This window comes from Anthonomus grandis, chromosome 3 (assembly GCF_022605725.1).
Source record: "Anthonomus grandis grandis chromosome 3, icAntGran1.3, whole genome shotgun sequence".
Classification (NCBI taxonomy): Eukaryota; Metazoa; Arthropoda; class Insecta; order Coleoptera; family Curculionidae; genus Anthonomus; species Anthonomus grandis.
Genome location: NC_065548.1, coordinates 12,621,805 through 12,645,337, shown reverse-complemented (window position 1 = coordinate 12,645,337; position 23,533 = coordinate 12,621,805). Strand labels below are relative to the sequence as shown.

Sequence of the window (23,533 nt, the reverse complement as noted above, 5' to 3'; positions counted from 1 at the left end):
TATAGCTCAGAGAGTATCGTCACAAGAGAAGAAAGTCCACAAATTAGAATGCTATAGCTTGGTACTAAATGGATCATGGCATAAAAGGATGTAGTAATTATATTTTCCAAGATATATTTGGTAAGACAGCAAACAAAAAATAAACCAAGCACTATTTAGTCTTGCTGAGAACTGATTTATGTGAATCTCCCATTTGAATCTTGATTAATGAAGGCTTCAAGAAACCTAATATTTTTTCTATCATCATTTACTTTATCACAGTCTCTAAGAAAAAAAAATACTTCTTCAATTTTATCTTTATTAGTCTCTATAATACCTCGGATACAGGTTAGGATAGAGCAATGAGAATTTAAACTTTTTTACGTGTTTTATGAATTTAATGAGCTTTGATTTAATTCTTTTTTGGGGTTTATAAGGGAAATTATAGAACAATATAGAAAAGAACTTAGGAAATAGGGATTAACTCAGGTGTTCTTTAAAGTAATTTTAAAATTTTGTCGAAAATTTTTAAAATGTGCCAAGAACATTAATATTCCTAATAAGGGAATTAAATAGATGGACGTTAACTTGATGCATTAATGTTATGCGATTAATAATGAAATTTTAGAGAACATTAGGATAGAACTTAAGGAAGGTTAGATCAGGTGCTCCTGAAAGTTATTTTAAAATATTGTCGGACATTTTGAAAATATGTTAACAACTTTCATATAATTAAAAAGGATATTAAATAAGCTTTAATTAGATCCATAAATATTAAGGGGTTAATACGGGCAATTTTACGGGAAACAATAAGAGAATTAAATGGGCGTTAACTTGATACATTAATGTTGTGCGATTGATAATATAATTATAGAAAAAGTTCAAATAGAACTTCTTCTTCTTCTCTAGTCTGTATCTATCCACTCCTAAATGTAGGCCTCTTCCAGTGCTTTCCATGTTTATCTATCTAGGGCAATTTGGAGCCAGTTTCTCCCTGCTATTCGTTGGATGTCGTCCCGCCACCGCGTTGGTGGTATTCCCGCATTTTTTTTTGTGGCTCTTGGGCGCCATTGCATGATCTCCATTTTAGTTCGGCTACTCTTCTCATAACATCCGTTACCTTTGTCCTTCTTCGAATTTCATCGTTTCTAATGTGGTCTCTTAAGCTAGTTCCCAGCATGGCGCGCTCCATGGCTCTCTGGGTTGTTCTGAGTCTTTCTGCGCTCCTCTTTGTCAGTGTCATCGTCTCAAGTCCATACGTAAACGCAACGGGTAATACGCAAGCCCCGTAGACATTCCGCTTAAGATTAATTGGGATGCTTTGGGATTTTAAAATGTATCCTAGTCTTCCGAATGCTGCCCAAGTCTTATTCTCCGAGATATTTCGGCTGTTTGGTTTTGTTTTTCCAGTCTGATAGCGTGGCCCAGGTATATGTATTCCTCGACGTTTTCGAGAGCGTGGCCTTCTATAGTAATTACTGTTTGTTCGTTGGTCATTATTTTGGTTTTATTTAGATTCATCTTGAGTCCGATTTGTTTTGATGTTTCTTGCAGTTCTTCCAACATATCTTTTAGCTCGTTGATGTCATCACTAATGACAACAATATCATCAGCAAATCGAAGGTAACTTAGTCGAGCTCCATCTACGTTGATACCTTTATTTCCCCATAGCAGCTTTTAAACGAGCTTTCTAGTACCATCATGAAGAGCTTAGGGGATATGGTATCTCCTTGGCGGACCCCCTTTTCTATCTTGATCTTATTCGTTGATGCTTCTTCGTTGATAGTCACTTGTAGTGTTGCGTTGTCGCAGATGTGTTTTATAAGTTTTGAGTATCTTGTGTCAATTCTTGCCTCGCTTATTGCGTTCAGGACAGCCCAGGTCTCGACAGAATCGAACGCCTTCTCGTAATCTACGAACGCCATGTGCAGAGTTATGTTATACTCGGAGCATTTCTCTATTAGAATACGGACGGCTTGTAGATGGTCATTTGTACTAAATTGCTTCCTGAATCCTGCTTGCTCGACTTGTTGATAGAAGTCAAGTTTATTTGTCAGCCGGTTGGTCAAACTTTTTGTGAGAAGCTTATACAAGTGTGAAAGAAGACGAGATCGGTCGATAGTTTGCAATATTGGTGTTGTCCCCTTTTTTGAAAATTAAAACAACCTCGGCATTTTGCCAAGATTCCGGAATTTTTTCTTCGCTAATACATTTGTTTAAAAGGAGACAAAGGGCATGCTCAAGCATTAGCTTAGGTCTTTTCGACATTATTTGTTTATTGTTTTATTCATTTGAGTCTCTAGCAGTTCTTTTCCTTTGGTCTATTAGCTTCAGTGTGTTTAGGCTTAGTTTGGATGGTTTTTTTACTTTGTACTTACAGCAAATTTTCTTTGTTGCTACCTGGATACTACTCGTTATGGTTGTAGATAGCTCGTCCTGTTCCATTTTCTTCAGGTAATTTAAGTTGTGCAGTTTGGCTTCTAGAATAGTTTGATATTCGTCTACCTTTGACATCAATGTTTCAGTGGTTGGATAGTTTCCTTTTTGAATCATCTTTTTCCTTTCAGCTTTAGTGTTGATTAGCAATCTTGTTCGGACCAATCGGTGGTCGCTGCCTGTATCGAAAGAGTTTAATACAGACACATCTTGGCATATGTCTCGTCTGTTGGAAATAATATAGTCTAGTTCGTTTTTTATTTGTCCATCCGGGCTTCTCCAAGTTCACTTTTTCTGGAGGGGTTTTTTGTAAAAGGTGTTTAAACAGTATAGATTTTGATGTTGGAGGTATTCTAGTAGCATTTCTCCTCTGTTGTTTCGGTTTTCTATCCTATATGATCCTATATTTGGTGGATCGTCTTCGTTTTTCTGGCCGATTTTCGCGTTAAAATCTCCCATAATGATTTAAAACTTGGCGTTTTCCGACCTTTGAGCTGTCTCGATGTCTTCATAAAATTGTTCGACTTCTTGGTCTGGAGAGGAGCTTGTAGGGGCGTATACTTGGATTACTTGCATGGAGCATCTTTTATTGATCTTTAATATAATGTATATTACTCTGTTTGAAGCAGCCTCCATTTTAGTGACTAGGTGTTTTAGTTTTTTGTTTATCATGATCGCCACTCCACCAATATGTGAGTTTGTGTCAGCGTTCTTCTGATATAATAGGTGTCCAGACGTAAGGATGGTCACACTCTCTCCTTGACGTCTAGTTTCACTTAGGCCAATTATATCCTATTTGATATGCTCTAGTTCGTTTTCCAGGATCTCAAGGTGTTCCTTTGATCTTATAGTGCGGGTGTTATACGTAGCAATTTTGATTTCGATCTTTGAAGCGGGGTTGATGTTTGGGTTTATTGAGTTTTTGCCTCCCCCAGAATCCATGAGGTGGCCTGACTTATCAGTGCGAGATTCTGAGTTTTTCACTCTACTCGCCTGGGGTATATCTGTTTTAGAACTCAACATTGGAAGGATTTTGGCATTAAAAGGCCACGCTTGCCTAGCGGGTTAGCCAGTTTTGGTTTCAGCCGCCCACTTTGGGTCAGACGCTGTTTTGGGTCGCTCCTCTGGAGTCCACACCTGTTTGGTCCGCGGGAGGTATTTGATTTCCCTCCTACCATCCATATCTGGAAGGCATTCTCCTATCCGCCACCTAAGGACACGCCGTCTAGGGGTTACAGGTTCCCCCGAGGGGAATAGAACTTAAAGCAGGTTAAACCAGGTATTCCTGGAAGTAATTTTAAAATATTTCCGAAAAGTTTTAAAATATGCCGAGGACGTTAACATACTTAAAAAGGGAATTTGTTCTTTTTTATATAGTTTATTCATAGAGGTAAAAATACATGATTTTAATTACATTCTTAATTATATCTCAAACTAAGAAGGAAATTGAACTTTGTTCCTACAATACCTCAGACTGAGATGGCGATATAAAAATAAATTCAAAACTTTTTCAACTTTTTGCTATCTGGTATATATTCCATATTTTTATTTCACTCTCGACCATTCTAAAACAATGTTTTTCTTACGTACTTTGTCGAATTTTGTATAGTAAACATAATAATTTAAAAACCATTTCTAATGACATTTCACACTAGATATATTTCTATTCTATAGGTATCCCTATCATAAGAATAAATATTGAACACTTCCATGCTTCGAGTAGCTTACTTTACGTATAAAAAAAACATTTTTTGTGTTATTTTAGATAAAGAAAAGGACATAGAAAATACGACTTTTTTCACCTTTTTTCCTATTTTAACAGAAAAACGATGCAAAAGAGGAAGCCAATTAAAAATAAAATTTAAAACAATGCTAATCAAGGTCAACGTTCCTTATTATATAAGTGACAACATTTCTATATTTTATTTTAATTTTTATTAGTTTTTCACAAAAACTGTTTATATAAGCCATACGGTTGGGTTAACTATTTAATATGTCAATAACGTGAATATTTGGGTTTGTTTTTTGGAAATAGAGACAGAATAATCAGATAATTTAATAAAATTTAAAAGCATAACTTAAAAGGCTATGGTATAGGTTTCTGTAGGTCGTAAATAAATATTGTTAAATGATTTATCTGAACCACACATTTAAGAATTGGGTCAATGTAGACTGCAAGAAACCTAACAGTTTCCCTATCAAAATTCAATAATGAGTCTGTTTGCACTAAAATAGGTTTTATCTTAACCGTATGTTCAATATTAAACTAAAAGAAGATTTTTCGTTAACGTTTCCATATCTCTATCATTACCGGGATTATCATTATGGATTATCTGGACAATTATCATTTCTCACATAGTTGACCCCATTACGTAAAAAAAATTCTTATTTTATCAACATTCTTTTTGATGTCTCAGACGAAGATGGAAAATAAAAATAAATTTCAAACTTTTTACTTCTTTTGCTTTATCCCTTTTTTATATTATTGTTTCTACCTTTCTAAAACTATTTTTTTCTTGCCTATTTTATTTAATTACATAGAGCAAACATAATTTTATTACCATTTCTAGTGACATCTCAGACTAAGATGGGGATATATATAAGAACAAAAATTGTTTTTCACTTTTTCGATATAACTTTTTCATTTCTGTATTACTACTTAAATCATTAAAAAATTATGTTTTCCTCACTTAATCTTCCAATTTACGTACAAGAAAAAAACATGTTATAATATCTTAGACTGAGATAGGGATATGAAAAAATGCAGTTTTCTTTTTTTTTCCTATATACCTTTTTATTTCCCTTTACGTTTTTCTACTTTGAAAAAAAAAGTTATTACAAAGTTTTTGCTTTTTAAGCCGAAAGGATGCAAAAAAGAAAAATTTTCAAAGAAAATTGTAAACAATTCTTTAATCAAGATCAATTTTCACTTCTTTAATATACAGCGACCATATTAAGCGACCATATTAATTAATTTTATTAGACTTTATAATTTTTTCTCAAAAATCTGTTGCTTTTCTTTAAGCCTTCCAGTTGTCTCTCGCATAAAGAGGAAGACGACATATACGGATTCACCGGCACTGTTTTCAAGCCAACTCAAATAGCCCTTCCACAACAGCCTCAAAGGATCATTGGAGCTCACATGACTCAACCGTTATTATCACAGCAGCAGCATAATTATCAAACGTAAGTAAACTGAATAATTTATCATGAAAATCTTCCTTTAGAAAATTTTTTTTAATTCAACGCATCTAGTTTAAATCCTTTTAAAAATCTTTTCGCAAATCTATTGCCAAACTAAATTTACCACTTTTATACTTCCCTACGTCCGAAGTTGTGACCGTTCAAATACTTTTAACGTTCGTAAACAAACTCCGGGAAAAACTCTTGAATCTGATAACTTGAAACTTTACTTTTCGGTCAGCGTCAAGCGGCAGCTTTTTTTTGAGAATTTTTTTTTCCGGGTAAAACTCCGATTCTTGTTCAAATAGTGGATTATTTCCTCTTGAAATTTAATATCTTTTCGAATTTTTTTTGCTTTTACTTGTGAAGTTATATTTGTAGATAATAGGGATTCAATTAGAGGAATTTATATAAGATATTACATGTTTGTCGCAATTTTTTAAAACAAGAAATATTTATTACTCTTACACCTCTATACAAACTAAATAATTGAAAAGTATTACATTACGTGAAATAAATATTTAAATTATGTAAGAAGAGTTACGGTTTAACTTAAATGTTCAATACAGAAATTGAAACCGATAAAACTAAATGGATTTTCTTGATATAAAAGCAAATTACTCGATTTTCCCGACAGATTTATGGTTTTGTATTATTTGAAATCGTTTATTTTAAGGCACTCAGTGGTCTAGAATTTTATGGTTTTTAAGCATTTATTATGGTCGGTCGTCTATACATTTTCTCTTTAAAGGACGTTTTTATTTATGAGTTTCCCGTTTTACGATTTCATTTAAATTCGTAAAACTCTTTTAAAGGTTTAGGATTAATAAATTGCAAAATTATAAAAAAATATATGATTGAACATACTTTTCTTTTTTTTAGGTGCTTAAGCCCTCGGTCAGCCTACTTCTATGAGTTTCCTCCCAACGGTAAGTCCTAAAGTAAAACTTAATTATGTTTTGAATATCTCCGTATACCCAATTAATTGGACGAGCTAAATAAATGCATCTTATCTCCAAATAAACTATGTATTAACTTTTTATAACTATCATTTATTCAAAAACTTCAAAGGTTAGTGTCTGTTCCTTTTTTCTATACAAGCGAGGAAATTTATACGTACAATTATTTTCTCCTAATTTAAAATATTCTTCTTTTTACATAATAATATAAAAATACTTATAAAATACATCATGCTAAAACCAGATAATCATTACTTCATGCAAACCCTACATTTATAATGAGTTCTCTAAATTACAAATCGGATTTAATGCCTGTTATATATAAAATAAAATATTTTTTTAGAATTTGGGTAATAAATTAAAAAAATCAACAATAAAAAAAATTACCTGAAAAATCGAATTGAATAAATACAGGAAAAAGTTACTAACATACATAAGACATTAATTTCGGCACTGAATATATAATATACTAATTAGGCCCAAAATATAAATAAAGGTATATCGGGTCAAATTAAATTATGCATTATTACGTATTACTCAAATATTACTTTTTTACAAATTATTACTAAAAATAATTTTTAATTAATTAATGCAATAATTACTTACATAATATCTATGGAAATATTATTTAGAATATGGAAAACAATTAAGGTGAAGCTTATCAGGAAATTGAAATAAAATAATTGTTAAAAAAGTTAATATAACTCGTAAATAATCATTTTCTACATCAAACATGATGTTTATTCCGTCCGAAATTATAAGTAAAAATGTATCAATATCCTGTTAAATTATGCCTATATAATTGGTGTGTGTTCGTAGGACCTGATAATGAGCGGAAACATTGTTTAGTAAAACTTGTTATATAATACAAAATTTATTTTTATACCATATTTATTCTGGATATATAAAATTGAATTAAGCCTATATATTCCAAATAAAAATAAATAACTTAAGTAAATCCACCAAAAGCTACAGGCACCCTAAATGAAATGGCCCTTAGCCTTATAAAAAACCCCTACGAATCCGCCATAAAACAAAAAGACATCTGTTTACCTTTAAAAAACAATTTAGCCGACCACGGTAAGAAAATCGGATTTCCATAGGACCTAAATAAACATTTTCTACCGCTATAAATTTGGTAGTTTTCCTAAAGTCCGAAAGGGTATTTTATCGTATGGTATTGCGTGTTTTTATTCATATGGAAAACTTTTGAATGTATAAAGATCACAAGTTTAAGATTGGAGTCATAAAATGTTTTTAAAATTTTTTGTTTTTATAATATAAGAACAAGAAAAGACTTTTTTATGAGAATTGTTTCATTTACTAAATCTGAATATATCCTAAAAGAAACGTTGCTGCAAAATGCCCATTTATTAAACATGTTTTATATATAAAGTGAATAAATTTTGTTTGTAAACCCAAGAGAGCATATGCTTTAGTCTTATTGAAAAAAATAGTAAATTTCCTTTTTTCAAAACTAAAAATTCAAATTTTCCCTAGCGGATTTTCGTATGTACCTGTTTGCGTTCAACGACCTCATCCGGTAAAAGTGGAGGAAGGAACACTTTTTTTGGCTCTAAAAAGTCGGCGCGCTACTTTGTCTCATTGTTCGAGATGCGACGGTCTTGTCTGTTTTCTGTCGAGTGTTTAAAAAGATGTATCCAACATAAGCGGCGTCAAATGAAAAATTTAAAAAAACAAGTCAATAATATTCAATTTTTGACTTACATTTTCATCATGTTCATTAATGTAACAATCAGTATATTATAGCAAAAATTATGTAAATGCCAAATCCATTAAATGCTGAATATATAAAATATTTTTTAATTAGAAAATCCCTAGTATAATCTAAATATCAAATAAAATTTAATAACCTATCTATATTTTTTCAAGATATGTATATAGCAAGATGCCAATAAGTATGGAAATTGCTCAACTCAATTTATTATACAGCTATTTCAACGTTTTCCAAAAAATTTATAAAAATGTAAAAAGGTATTTTGGAGAAACAGTTTTTTTTTAATTCAGACACTCTATAATTCAAAAATTAAATATTGTAGGTATTTAAAATTTAATATATTTTTGTTCTCTTCTCACGAAGGTGGGCGATCCATATGGTTAGCATTATTCTGGATACATTTGTGATCTCAATATTCGCATTTCGTAGGATTTCCACCTGCTTTTTTCTTCTCCATTCATGTCAACTACTTTACCTTCTTGAAGGAATCATGTTTTTGCTACATTAACTCAATTTCTCGAACAGATATAACTCCTTTACCTTTTTACATTTGCTCCTCATGGTCCTGCTTATCTCCTTATTCCCTTGTACTTTCCTCATGAGTTCTAAAATTTCTTCTGTCATGTCCATTCTCTTTTTGTTTTTCTCAAATCTAATGTCTTGTTCCTGAACTTTCACTATGATATTCTTTATTTCGTCTCACATATCCTCTGTGTCAAGTTGTTCTGGTGTGTTAATTTTTTAAGACATTCTCAATGTTTAGGCCTACTCTTGTTTGGAATTGTTTTTACTAAATTGTTTATTTTCCATTTCAGTAAAAATATGTCAAAGACAAGTCATTATCTAATCTCTATGATTTTGTTTTATTTTATCCTGGTTGTCTGCAGAGGATATTCATGTATATAAAAGTCTGGGACTACCATAACTACCTATAACTCAAAAATTATAAACATTTGATATTTTTTATAAAGGTCAATAAAATACATTAGATAATTTTTTTCAGCGTTTTCCAAATAATGTACAAAATTTACGATAAAATATTAAGATAAAATATTTTTTTAAACTCAGACAATGTCTTTATATCAAAAATCTAAATTTTCTAAAAAAAAATTAAAATTTTATATAGAGATTCCTTAATTAAACTCATTAGACATCTGTTTCAGCGTTTTCCAGAAAATTTTGAAAAATTTTGAAAAAAATAATACATTTTGGAACTCTTTTTATTTCCTTTTATTTCTTCTATTTTTTAAATTCAATCACTTATATATATTAATATTGAAATTAGAAAATTTTAAAGCAGCATATTCATTTATGTTATGCATCATCATTTACTCGAAAATTATTTATACGTTATTTAATAATCCATGAATAATATTGTTACATAACGAAAAATAAATTTTTTTAACCAACTTATGTACTAAACCTTGGTATATAAAAAAAATAGCGTAATTATTTTTTATTAATAATTTATATCACAAAATATTACGTTTTACCTTTGCTATTTTTATTTTAGCTAAATAAATAATACGTCTTATCTTTCATATAGTTTAATTATATTTAATTCAAATATGTATTTCCATAATAGACATTGTCCAATATTGTGCTACCTATAATGGAATCGTCAGTAAAATTAAATATAAAAAATAGGTTTAGACAAACAGATAAATTCTTATTATACTAAAAGGCAAATTAAGCTTCTAAAATAGAACTAAAAATAGACTTTAAGAGAAGTGTCAAAACTACCAATTAGATATAATAAAAAACAAAGTTGGTCTCCTAAAATCTTGATGAAAGTTATTCCTGTAGCAAATGATATGGTTTTATGGATAGTAGCCCTCTATGGACTGATCTAAAGGTTGTCAATAATTTTCTTTCCTTGATATGTGTAAGTAAATGATCAAACATCTTAATGAGACTCTCTGTCTAAGGATACTAAGGAGATATCTATCTTCTTAAGCGGCATAAGTTAACCTAGGAATTGGAATGTAAAAATCATATGAAATGATAGGCATTTACTACTCACTTTTTTAAATAATTAAAGTTTTTGTAGACATTGAAAGGGTAAATTAGAATATCCTTAGATAGATAGAGATGCAGATTGGTAAATTTTTTCCTTGGATAAAGACAGATTTGCAAGCAAGAAATTATCGGGGAAAGTTTATACATGCTTCTTATTATCGTTTTTTGAACAATAAGCACCTTGCTAATATGATTTGAATTACCTCATTAAAACTCTTATGCAAAAAAATATCCTTTTAAGTTATGCATAATAGATTGTTTTAGCCCTAAAATATATTGTAATATTATACCTATATATTACTTTCTTTCTATTAGGAAAAGTAAATTTAGATTTGTACCATTGGTATTTTTACCATACGCTATTATGTCCTTTATAACAAACTACGACGTAAGCATCCTTTAATATATGATTTGCATATTAAATATCATGGAACGAAATATTTTATATTCATTATATTTTCGTCTTAATTTTTATTAGTTACTTTATAGTTAATTTTTTTTTCTTATGAATGTTCATGACTTAAAACAAAGTAAAAAACGAACTAATTTATTTACATTTTTAATTTATTTGATTCTCCTGATTTATTCTTATTTTTAAAGTAAATATTTATATTCTTTTGTGGTCAAATTAGAGTAAAAGAGAAATCATTGTAATCATTTCCCTTTCTGATTCTCAGGAAGATCTAGTACAAGCACGACACGTTTACGATAAAATAATCCACTGGTTCTCAAAAGAAATATTAATCATATATTAATTACATCAATAAGATGAATTTATATGTTACCCTAAAATACCAATTACATATTTCTATATTTAATATTTAGTTATAAGTTATTTATATAACATCACAAAATGTATTTTTTTACTGTTGCGTTTTCCGTTTACACAAAATAAATACAACATAATATATAATCATTACTGCTAGAACTTTTATATAAAAAAAAATAGAAGCAATCACCGTATCCTTTTAAGTTATGCTTAAAATAATATATTTTAATATTTTACATCGGTTAAGAAAAATGTAGACTTATACAACTGTTATTCATGAGCTATAAAAGTAAGCATTGTATACATTTTTTCCTATTAGCTGCGAAAGCTTGAGACCAAGTCGAAATAAAAAAAAATATGAGGTCTTGTCTTCTACTCCTGAGGATAGTTTCATTTAAGAAAAAAACTTTTAAATTTTTTAAAAAGTTTGTCTTCTATCGTAGATATTTCTTAAGATGTTAGGCCCAATAAAACAGACATGTAAAAACTCAGTTTACAGCTGATACGCCCATGTACCGTAGAAATTATTAAAGAGTAGCAGTAGCAAAAAAATCTCGGCTTGGTTAAAATTGCCACGTCTGCACTTTTGTACATACATATATATATACATATTCGTTAATTGCTTTTTTACCGCGTTGTGGATGCCGATATGCGAGACATACACAACGGCTACGGTGTAACCGCAACCAGCTGCCGGTCGCGTGCATTAATCAACACTTTGCTGCTTTTATTTTTACCGGTTTCTCGATTTGGAAAATTTAAATTAAAACCTCCGTGGGTTTATATTTTCCGTTTTTAATATGGAGTACGTCTATTTGGCGGATGTGGGCTGTTTTATTACCCTCTTTTTTTTCTGCTGTGTGGTTGCTATTTGTGGACCTTAAACTTATCTTTATAATTCTAGTTAATAAATTAAATATTTTTACATCCAGACCTTTAGTTCTCTCTGTCATTTCACTAGAGTTCTCCTGTTTAATTTTAGTGTTAGAAGAATATTGGACCTGTGGAGTTCTAGAATTAATAAATAAAGTATTCTTAAGAGGTTATCTTAATAATACAGTCGCAGTTCGCATAATATATACAAGAAGGAAAAAGTTAATTTGGAAAATTTTAAGTGAAACAGAACTGAGAGACTGAGAGACTAAGGCTTTGACGTAAATGTCTAAAGAAACGATTGTTTAAAAAAAGTTTCAAAGGGAGTATGCCATTCTGAAGTTAGAAATTCGAATGTTTGTTAACCCAGTTATGTAATAAACATACACAGTTAAGATGATCTGGCATGCAGTAGAAAAGGAAAAAAATTTAAGAGAAACTGAAATAAACCAAGATTTATGTACCATCGTGAGAAAATTATGTTTGATGGACGTAATGATCCCCTCTTAGCAATGAAGATTAAATCCAAGAGCTTTAGATATAAGAGGTTTTTGCCTTCTATAGACCGTCTTCAAGGCTAGAACAATTCAAATGGAATAATTATAATGATTTCATTATTCGTAAATATCATAGAAAAAAAAACGGGGTAGTAAAAAAAATATAAATAAATGTATATATAAATAAATATAAATAGAAAAGCTAAATAAATTATATTTTTCTGATTAATACTATAGAATCTAAACCGAATTTTCAGTAAATTGTCCCTGTCAAAATGGAAATTTAGTTAAGTTAATTAGGTCTGAATATGGTGTGGTTGGTAGAATAGAGATCAAAAATAATTTTCTTAAAATTAATTTATAGAAATAAATTACACACAAGCACAATATTTCTATTAAATATACAAACACTTTTAATATATTTTTTTCTTTAGAACATAATTTTAGCATAAATGACATAGTACATGCATTGCACATCCAATTTAATCATAAATTTGTACAATTTTCTTTTCATATCATAGAACATTGTTTACATGATACCTACCTACAAATGACGCTAAATAGTATCCTAAGAAAATATACTTTTTTTATATTATTATAAAGCTATTATTATTCCATCCCTCAATAGTCTATAACTTTAATTTTTACCATTTAAATACCTCCAAATATTAATATAAAATTTAGAATAAAATATATTATAAAAACACAACTTTAAAATCATTACAATAATATTGATTCATATGTTCGTCATATAGTCTCAATTGAACTTGTGGTAATAAGTAACTCGTTTAATATAGGGAAAAAAATTACTTTCCATTCACCATTATTGTTTCACTTATTGTAACTTTAACCTATGTTCCAATTGGCTTGGATAATGATCAAAACTTTTACCACTTATATAGATGGTAATATAATATTCAGAAAAGTCATAAGCCAAAGTTTTAAGGCGTTAAACGTAAGACGTTAACATAAAGTTATCCACATAATTTACACATATTATAAATATTGTGCCAGCTAAAACTCAGTAACAGCAATTATTTTTTCTGTTAAAACGTACACATGTAAACACTCAAATACCTCGAAAACTATTAAACGTAAAAATATTTCAATAAAAAATAATTAATAAATAAATTGAATAAACGTTATTAATAAAATAGAATTTTTTAAAAGGATCTTTATAAGAAAAGTGCATTATTGCTTACCCTATATCTTCATCGCTTTAAGAAACAAAAAAATTTTAAAGGTAAGTTCCAGATAACTGTGAACCAGATAACTGTGAATTATTTCTCATGACTGCATGTTATAAAGTACATACAGAATATCTACTTACAAGTAAAACATTATTTAAATATAAATCATAAATATTTTTTATGTCCGTCAATGCAATTATTACCGCATCAATATATAACCTATTTGATTAAGGCTTTCATATAAAGTTTAAAATAAACACAGCACAGTATCCATTTATGTTATGCATACTATATTGAAAATCATGATTTCAAAGACATATTTCTTATTTAATTGATTTATTTCTTCTAAAATATTCATAGTATTGTATATATGAAATTCCAAATACTGATCCTTCAAAATTTACTAATTTCAAGTTTAAAATTTCAGTTTTGGAGTTTCAAATTTAAGGAAATGTAAGGGCTCTCATATAGCAAGGTTAGGTAATTTATTTACTCGAAGTATAAAATTTGTGGATTTCTGGAAAACTAAGAAAACATAAACAACAAGACTATAAAAGATTGACGCCACCCTTTAAAGCCTTTCGTAAAAATCAACGGTTGAAAAATTAATTATTTCTTTCCGCTCCCGTCGTCCGACTAAATTAAGCGTATCTTTGTCAAGGCCTTCGGGATTTATGGCGCAATTTTCGGGGTGTAAAGTGAAGCTATAAAGTTGCCTTTAGAGCTAGATTAATGCCCGTCTCATGGGCCTGTATATTTTTCATACCGTCAAATACCACTAGTAAATTTGGGACTTGATGAGATGCTTTAATTGGTAAAAGGGTCTTTTCTCGTTTGTCCTAAAAATTGTTTTTTTTTTCTATAATGTTATCGTAAAGTAAATTCACCCTCGATAATCAGATACGAAACCCAAAAGGTGAAAATTTCATTTTAAAAACGGAAAACATTCGTCCCGGCTGCGAAGAACATACGTCGAAAAGAAAAATAATATTGAATTATTTATCAATGTTCGCTGGCAAAAGGTTTGCTTTTTAAGTTTAATATTTATTTAACATTAAACTGTTCAAACCATAAAATATAGAACGAATAAAAGAGATCTTTTTAAAGAGAGTATATTATTGGGTTTTTGTATTTAAGATAATAGAATTTTAAGTAAAAGTAAGTCACTTTTAAAAAAAACTCAAAAAAAAATTATATTACAAATACCCAAAAAACAACTACAAGAAAGAAAAATAGTACTACAACTTGCTTGAAATACATTATTAATTAAACAAAATAATGTTAACAATTTTTGTTAAGCAACTTTCTGAACTTATCTACCTTAACCGACACGTTATCCATCAGCAATTTAATAATCCAATCCGCCAAAATCAATCAAGCTAACTACGTAATACTGCTAAGGAAATTCCAACTTTGAATCCACCCCTTTTCCATAAGAAGTTTCCCCGTCTAACTAGCACGCCATAATTGCGTTAAAGTGTTCTTGTAGTTCGTCGAATTTGCGTTACCCAACTTTGACTAACTTAACTTAGTATTATTGATCTTTCGCCTCCTTTGTAGATAGTTTTGCGATTATATATTGTATGTTTGGCATTATCGAGTACGTATTTCATTATCTGGTTTAAGGGTTTCGACTAAAAGATACTGTTGTATTTTTTTTTGTCAAAGTGCCTATATGAAATGTAAGTAAAGTTCTATGGTATCTGGTGACAAGCTAAAATACAATAAAGCCTGTTTGTAATTACTTTATAGGTTTCATGGGGGCGTATCCATTATTAAAAAAAATTAACATAAAAATTGCATAATTTCCATTTATGTTATGCATACTATATTAAAAACCATCATTTAAAAGATACGTTTCTTATTTACTTGATTTTTTTTTTAATGTTAATATTGAAAGGAGTATCATATAATATATAAAACTTAAAACATATATCCTTCAAAATTTCAGTTTTAGACATTCAAATTTAAAAGAGCTAAGGGCTCTCCGGTATATATTAAGGTATTGCTTAGAGAATCAGTTATCAAAGTTCGGAATTTTTCAGTTTTTCGGCTACTTCTAGGCATTATCCTACAAATTGAAATCTAAACAAGTCTGCAGGAATGAGAGAGCACGTTGAACATTTTCAAAAGTGCAATTTTTCGCAGTTTTTTGAGGCTAAAAGTTAAAAAAACTGTTGAAATTATTAAGAAAGCGTGCATAATTGTCTCGTAATCCACTGTCAAAATTTAGAATTTGTAATTTATTCGGATATCCCCAGGTATCGAACATCACCAAAAACTGAATTTTTTCAGATTCAAATTAACGACATTCTAGTTAATTAGGGCATTTTAAGTCAATAGTTTTTCTTTAAAATCTGCCCTTATTTCAAAATTTACTGTTGGGAACTGGAGTACTATAATACTGTTGGTAAATTTATGCTGCTTGATGATGTCAATATTGTTATGTTTAATATTCTAAATCCCTTAACAGAATGCATGAATTCCCAAGACCTCTCACAATTAATTGAGGAACCTACCAGGGTCACGCAGAGGTAACAGACACTAATTGATCCAACTTTTCTAAATATTCAGAATTAATGAATTTCTAAAGGTACAATAGATGTCGAGTTTTCAGTTCACAAACTAGTTTTTTGTCATTTAAGTTGAAAAATGTACACGAAAATTTGTAAAGACTAGGGATTTCATTTACAATTTAAATCATAGGGCTCTAAATAATTATTTCTTTAAGGTGGTAAATAGAAAGAATTTGCAATGTCAAAACACAGCCTTGATGTATAAAAATTTACATAAATTTAGAAATGATAGTTTTCGTTTTGAGTTAGCCACAGTAAATGATGACTCATGAAAACAGTAAAACTCCGTTTTTAATTTAATAAAATCAAACGTACCGAGAAATGACAACATGGCACTGCGCATGTTGAATTATTGTTCCTCAACATTCTTTCCACGGGTATGAACATATTATATTTCTGTTTAGATACATATGTTTCTTAAACAATGGAGGGAATCTATTATATGCCCTCTTAAAAAAATACCATTTAGAAACATTTACCGATTTAACACCTGTTAGTTTATTATGAGTTTTACGACAAAATCCAAGAGAAGGTGGTGCATAGGCAAGTAACAAGTTACTTTTTAAAAAAACAATATTACATTTGATTTTTAAGCAGGATTTCGAGAACATCACAGGACTACCACTGCAATTTTAAATTGTCCAAATTTTGAATTTTAAATTTACTGATAACTAAATTATAGCTATAGATAATGAAAACTTAACGTTCCTCGTATTGCTGGATTTTTTAAAAGCATTTGTCACGATCAGTTACGATGTGTTAAATGCAAAGTTGGACTCTATTGTATTTAATAAAAATAAAAGTATTTAAAAAAAGTTAACTTAAAGATTGTTCAAGTGATTGAAAATAAAAAGGTACAAGCTTTTGCTGATGATTTACAATTGTATTTTAGTTTTGAATTCAAGCAAGCCCTGGAGGTCAATAGTATAATTAACCAAGATCTTAAGAAAATTTACAGTATATCAAAATCTTAAAATTTAAATTTTAATGCAAATAAATCGTATTATGCTGTTTGGTAGTAAAAAGTATAATAACCGTTTTCTTCAGGGTAAATTTAAACTTCGAATTTTCCAAGGGAATATTCCATATACCACATCAGTGCGAAACCTAGGTTTGATCTTTAATACGAACTTGAGTTTAAGGAGCCACGTTGATAGTTTGTTAATAAAATCATATTTTAAGTTAAAAACATTATTCAGGGTGTTATTTAATAAGTGTCCGATATTTCACAGGGTGATTTTTTAAGTATTTTTAGGGTAAAAAGTGCCTATACATATGTGTCGTCTAAAATGCTTGGTTTCCAAGATACAAGGTGTCAAAGGTATATTTTGATTTTTGTTTTTTTTTGAAATTTTGAATTTGTCCTTAATATAGCTTTTACTTGTAGAGGATGCTATGAGAATAAAAAAATAAAATTATGGATCAAAAGTTGCAGGCAGTTGGAACCACGTTCAAGAATTACCTTAATTGCCTGGAATTACAACTACAAAAAAATATATTTGGAATTTCAGGCAGTTAAACACAGATCTCGAAATAACTTCAGGCTCAACAGGAACCAAAGAAAAAGTAAAAAAAAAAAAAATTAAGGCTCTAAAATTCCAGGGAGTTAGGACAAATTCTGGGACTTACCACAACTGCCTGGAATTACAAACATCATGGATTAAAAATTTCAGACAATTTTACCGACGTTCTGAACTTTAAAAATAAAAATATGGAAATTCTAGGCAAATGAGATAGTTCAACTGCCTGGAATTAAGAAATAGTATCTTTTATGACTTATCCTACTGTTGATGACTATTAGAATTCGTTCTTTGTAAAGATGGTTTAGAGCTAATAGAAGAATATATGAAGAAATACAGTATTTTCCAATTTTGAGGTGCAATTTTACTTTTAGAATAACCAAACCTGATAAGGTTCGCTTGTAAAATGCTAGTCTACTAAAAGGATGCATTAAAAGATTTCAAATAGAAGAAAGAAAAGTCGGAAAAGTCTGGAAAAATGCGAATATATCAAAAAAATTTAGTGTCATAAGGTTAAATATTCTCCTTATAATTAAAAAATAAAGAGATAAATAAGAGCTCCAATGTAATTAAGAAATAAGTTTGGTAATTTTCGATTTCGGTATTCATAATGCCTTTAGGGATGTACATATGTCTAATCTGTAAATTTAGAAATCACAAAATCCTTATATTTCTAAGCAACTTCTTATATGGCTCTTAAAGGCACATGACTTCTTGTACAATTTCGTATTATAATATTATTGGTCAAGAAATGAATTCCTTAATTCTCTTTACGTGAAAAAGTTACTCTTGTAGAACGATTAATAATAATTCAGGAAGTTTCCAGAGTACGCGAATCATTAAGGTCGACTATTTAAAATCTCAAATATTTCGAACACGGTTGCTCTTAGCGACATCTAATAAAATACCTTTTTCGCGTAAAAATAAATAACGAATTAATTTCTGTTACGAAAAATATAATATAAGGTTTTACAAAAAGTCATGAGGCTGATAGAAGACATGTAGATAGTGCCTTCTAAGTAAGACCTAAATTAAGGACAAGTTCAAATTTTTTATGTCAAAAAACCCCCACGTATTATTGTTTGTTCAGAAATCGGAATTATTTAGGAAATTACACAAAATCAACAAAAAAATAAATAAATCATCTTTAATACCATGTATTTTCAAAACCAAGCATTTTAGATTCCACCTATATAGGAAAAATGACCCTACGCCATATTGAACTCTTAAATAACAACCTGTATACTAGTAGAAAAAACTAAACTAACTTTAAGTTATTAAAAACTTTGTGAACCTGTAGTTTTTCTGATTTTTATTTCTACATGTTTTGTGTATGGTCCCTGTTTAGATTTACTAACGAGAACTCGAATGCAAAGGGTGCAGCGTACATGTGGTCAATTCGTGTTTGGAATCAGAATGTAGGAGCCAATTTTCCGGAGAATGAAAGTATTGCGTTGGTTACCGACTTCGAAAATATGGGAACTGCATCTCATAACGTAAACTAATTTTAACTAATACTCCTAGTTGTTTACAAATTAAGTTAAAATATAGAAACGAGATCCATGATATGAATAGTTTAGAACGGTCGTGTTTTAAAGGAGTTCTTCGTATATGTTTGTTAAATTTAATAATAATATAGAAAACTCGATAAGGAATTTAACGTCATCTACTTTTAAAAATAAATTTAAAAGTAAACTCCTCACGGACTTTCTTGACTCTTAATTTTTATAAAACAACAAAACATATTGGGTATGATTCTTGATTTTAAATAAAATTTAAAAATTCCTTTTTTTTTAATAGCTAAAAAAAACCAATTATTCCTTCAAATTTATGCAATATTTTCTTTTATTTATAAATATTATGTATTTATTTTAATTCATCTTTTAATTAAATAAAAGTTTTTTCAAAGTTTAAAGGTTTTTTAAAGCAATTTTCAAATGATTTAGCTAGTAATAGAGACATAATAAAAAAAAGAATAAAAATGTAAAAAGGTTTAATTTTCATTCTTATATCACTACCTCAGTCTAAAGATACAAAGTTCTTGTAACTCCATCTTAATCTGAGGCACTATAAAGAATGTAATTAAAATTATGTCTTCATGGATAATGGTTGGATTCATGCCAAAAATAGAGCGTTCGAAGACAAGCAAGTTATTTTTATTTTGTCAATGTTTTGACCTTTAAAAGGATATCCTCAGGGCTTAAATATATATGATTAAATGCTTTGCACTTCAGGGAAATCTTTACAAAATTAGAGTAAGATCAGATGTTCAGTTTACGTGTGCTAATCGTTTGAAGCAGGTGATCAAGCCATTACAATAAATAATAAAAAAAGAAGAGATTTCTACGGTTTAAAACTGCATTGAATGCTGCTCATAGTAGTTTTGTGCCAACTCTAAAGCTGTTTGCTTTTAATAAACGCATTTAAACATAGTCATATATCAACTAAACATGAAGCACGCTCGGAATGTCTATTTGAAGTAGCTAGAACAGGTGGCATAAAAAAATGTTGTATTGTTAATAACCGTCAACTAATGAAAGTTCATAAAATAGCTGAATATGCAGGCATCTCAATTAGTGATATTACAATATTTTCGCATCATTTATGTCTGAAAACTGTGTGCTAGATGAACAAACTGATTCGAAAGATCAATTTTAATTCACTTTAAATAATAACGTTTCTTTAACTCCTTTTTAAATGTTAAAAATTTATAAAAAAGAGTAAACAAATAAATACACAAGAAGAGAAACAACAGAAGGATAATTAATCTGTTAAATTAATTGTTGTTTATAAAAACTTAATTATGTTGAAATTTAGCAAGAAATTACAAAAAGAAAACAATAATAAGTACTTATGAACTTTATATTTTTGGCTTAAATCTAACCTGTTTTTATACATATGTAATTCTTTATTTTAATTTCAAATTTAATTTTTGAAATTTTTTACATAAATATTTTACTCTAAAAACATATTTTTTTTGTTTGTTAATTTTGCTTGTGAATTTAAAGAACAATTTTTAAAATTTTGTAAAAAAAATTTATACATTGTTTATTATTAATAACAATTATATTTTATTGTTGCAATATTTAATTGAATTATTGATTTTTTAAAACAATAATATCTAATGACTGTATACAAAAATTGGTCAATATAAACAGCTTGGAAATTCGTTTTCCTAATCGGTCTGTATTACGTTTACTAATCAATCAATATTAATAAATTATATTTATTTTTTGTATTTCTTCATGTTCAAATTCATTAAAACTTTTTCATAAAAGAATAATACTTTTGATAAAACCTATTTATAATATTTTTTTTTTCATTGAACTTTTTTTCAATATATATACTATTCACACAGTTCGTGCATCAACTTCCAGCCAATTAGCAATGGCCAAAAGGAAACCAGGTCCAATAATACAACAGTAACTCACCGAAAAGTTTCCGTTAGTCGAAAGTTAGTAGAATTGGAAGCTGTGTAACACAATTATCTGAAGGAAGGAGTTTAACGTGCCCGAGGAAGCGCTTTCGGGAGCCAAATCTAGCACTGTTTGTGTCTTAGATAAAGGAAACGATAACTCGATAAATAAAATATATTTTATCGGGTATATAAAACTATACCAACACAAAATTTATTGATTTCCGCTTGAGGACTTCTCGTACTTAATCCCGCTCTTAACATAATAAAGTCTTTAAAGGAAACTAAAAAAGTGAGATGCTATAAAATGGGAGTTTTAGATGCTCTCATCATGTCGAGACTTTCGGCTATAAAACTTTGAGTCGTTTTGGGGTTTTAATCTATGGAAAAATTCATTAAGTCTCTTAATTTTCTCTTAATTATAAGAGTGCCCCTCTGGATTAAACAATAAACTGACCACTTCAGAAACTTCGTTGGTTTTGACTGAAAATAGTCCATTCTATATAAATAAACTATAGAAAAACCTAAGGGACATCATGATTGCGCAATATTACCCTTCATATATAGGTCGCATGTCAAACCGCTTCAAAAGGCATTATGTGCACAGGGAGCCATTTCACGGGTCCATAAACATTCCGGAGTCAAAGGTTCGAGCTATTAATCAAAATGCACGTCGATCGCGTGCGAGCGAAACTGGAAAACCTTCTGCTTTAATATTTTGCTATAAAGCAAATGTATTCTGCTTTAGGAGTAGTCACTTAATGTGTTTATTTTAATTAGTGCTTAAAAGATAAATTGAGGCTATTTGGAGGGCTTTGGCAAATAAACCATAGAGAGTTGGATAGTGATAAACAAACATGAAGCGAGGAAATTAAAAAAATAAATAAATCAAGTTCAAGCATCTATATTATATGTACACAAATTGCTCAGTTGGAAGAGGAGTAACAGAAGACAAAAAGTACAAGTTTTATATAACAGGGGTTTTAATTTTTATATTATTATATAATTAATGGGAACTAAGAGTATTTCGCTCATCCTTCACTAAATTTATTAAAAATCTATTAATCCGACATGTTTCGGACATATAATAGGTCCATCGTCAGGGATAATATAAAAGAACCAAGAAAACTTATAAGATATAGAATAAAACTAATTTTTAAGTTCTTAAATTACAAAAGGTATTAAAATTACTTACACAAATGAAAGATTTCTGTCAATACATCTTATAGCTCTAGTGCCTCAAGCAAGGTCAAAAGGTTAAAACGACTAAAAATTAATAAAAATAGTAACTACAATAATGATAAAATGCTTAATTAATTAACAAATAATTGGACGTGTAAGGCATAAAACTTATTGACCTATTGTCTTCATTATGTAGTTTAAAGTTTTTTGTAAATCCAGGTTTTGTCCCATTTTCATGTATCTTAATGTAAGTTATATCTTATGCCTTTAATGTTCAACTATTTGTTAATAAATTAAGTATTTTATCATTATTGTAGGTGTCATTTTTATTAATTTCTAGTCGTTTTTACCTTTTAACCTTCTCTAAGGCACTAGAAACCTAAGGGAGGTTAGTATTATTATGAAAAACTTTTGCAAATTATTGATATGGATCAATCTTTGGCCTTGTCTTGGCAGTGTCATTCTAAGAGTTGAAGATCTTGGAGGATGATTTTTCGACTTGGTAAGAAGGTCAACCCTTCTAGGATTTTCTCTAGTTTTGTCATTTGTTATTTCAGAATTTTGAATGTAAGAACAGGGAGACTATATTTGTTAATGGCCCACATAACATTCCCTCCATTCAATTCAAATTTCGTGAGCTATTTAATTCGTTATTTATCTTGTTTAGAATACTGGAACTCTAACCCAACTTTAACATACTTTTAGATTTAAACCGATTTATTTTGTATAAGAACATTATAATTATTTTTTATATGTTTAGTTGTTAGTGTAGTTTTTTACCACAAACAAGGTGTTTCATCTTTTGCGTTGTCAGCTTTAAAGTTTGTATATTTGTAACCATTTTAGAAGATAAATAAACTTCTTCTTATTATTTTGTTATTATTATTATTATTAATATTATTATTAAATTGTATGTAGTATATTGTGGTTTGAAACTAAATTGTGCACTAAGTATTGTAACGATCTTAACAACCGCGAATATACCAAGTGTTCTCGTCCGTCGCCTAGACCCAAAGGTGCGACAAAGATGGAGCAAGCAGCAGACATACCTCGCAGCATCTCGGAACACATGTAGGAAATTGGCGAATGTTTCGGAACAGTGATTGGGGCGACTTTTATATCGAAATAAAGAGTGTGTACTAAATATAGTGTAAATAAATGTTTTTGGTAGTCTTAAGTCATTGTGCTTTGTGTGTA

The 23,533-nt window shown here is 29.3% G+C and overlaps 1 protein-coding gene across 4 annotated transcripts in view; it reads left to right on the top strand.

The window, feature by feature from the left end:
• The window catches only part of LOC126733777 (uncharacterized), a 559,879-nt gene that overhangs the window by 463,817 nt on the left and 72,529 nt on the right, over positions 1 to 23,533 (top strand). For all 4 annotated transcript variants that reach the window (XM_050437172.1, XM_050437171.1, XM_050437170.1 and 1 more), the window contains exons 4-5: positions 5,441 to 5,601; positions 6,481 to 6,527. In XM_050437172.1, coding sequence (XP_050293129.1) covers positions 5,441 to 5,601; positions 6,481 to 6,527 — 208 coding nt within the window. The remainder of the gene's footprint in view (positions 1 to 5,440; positions 5,602 to 6,480; positions 6,528 to 23,533) is intronic.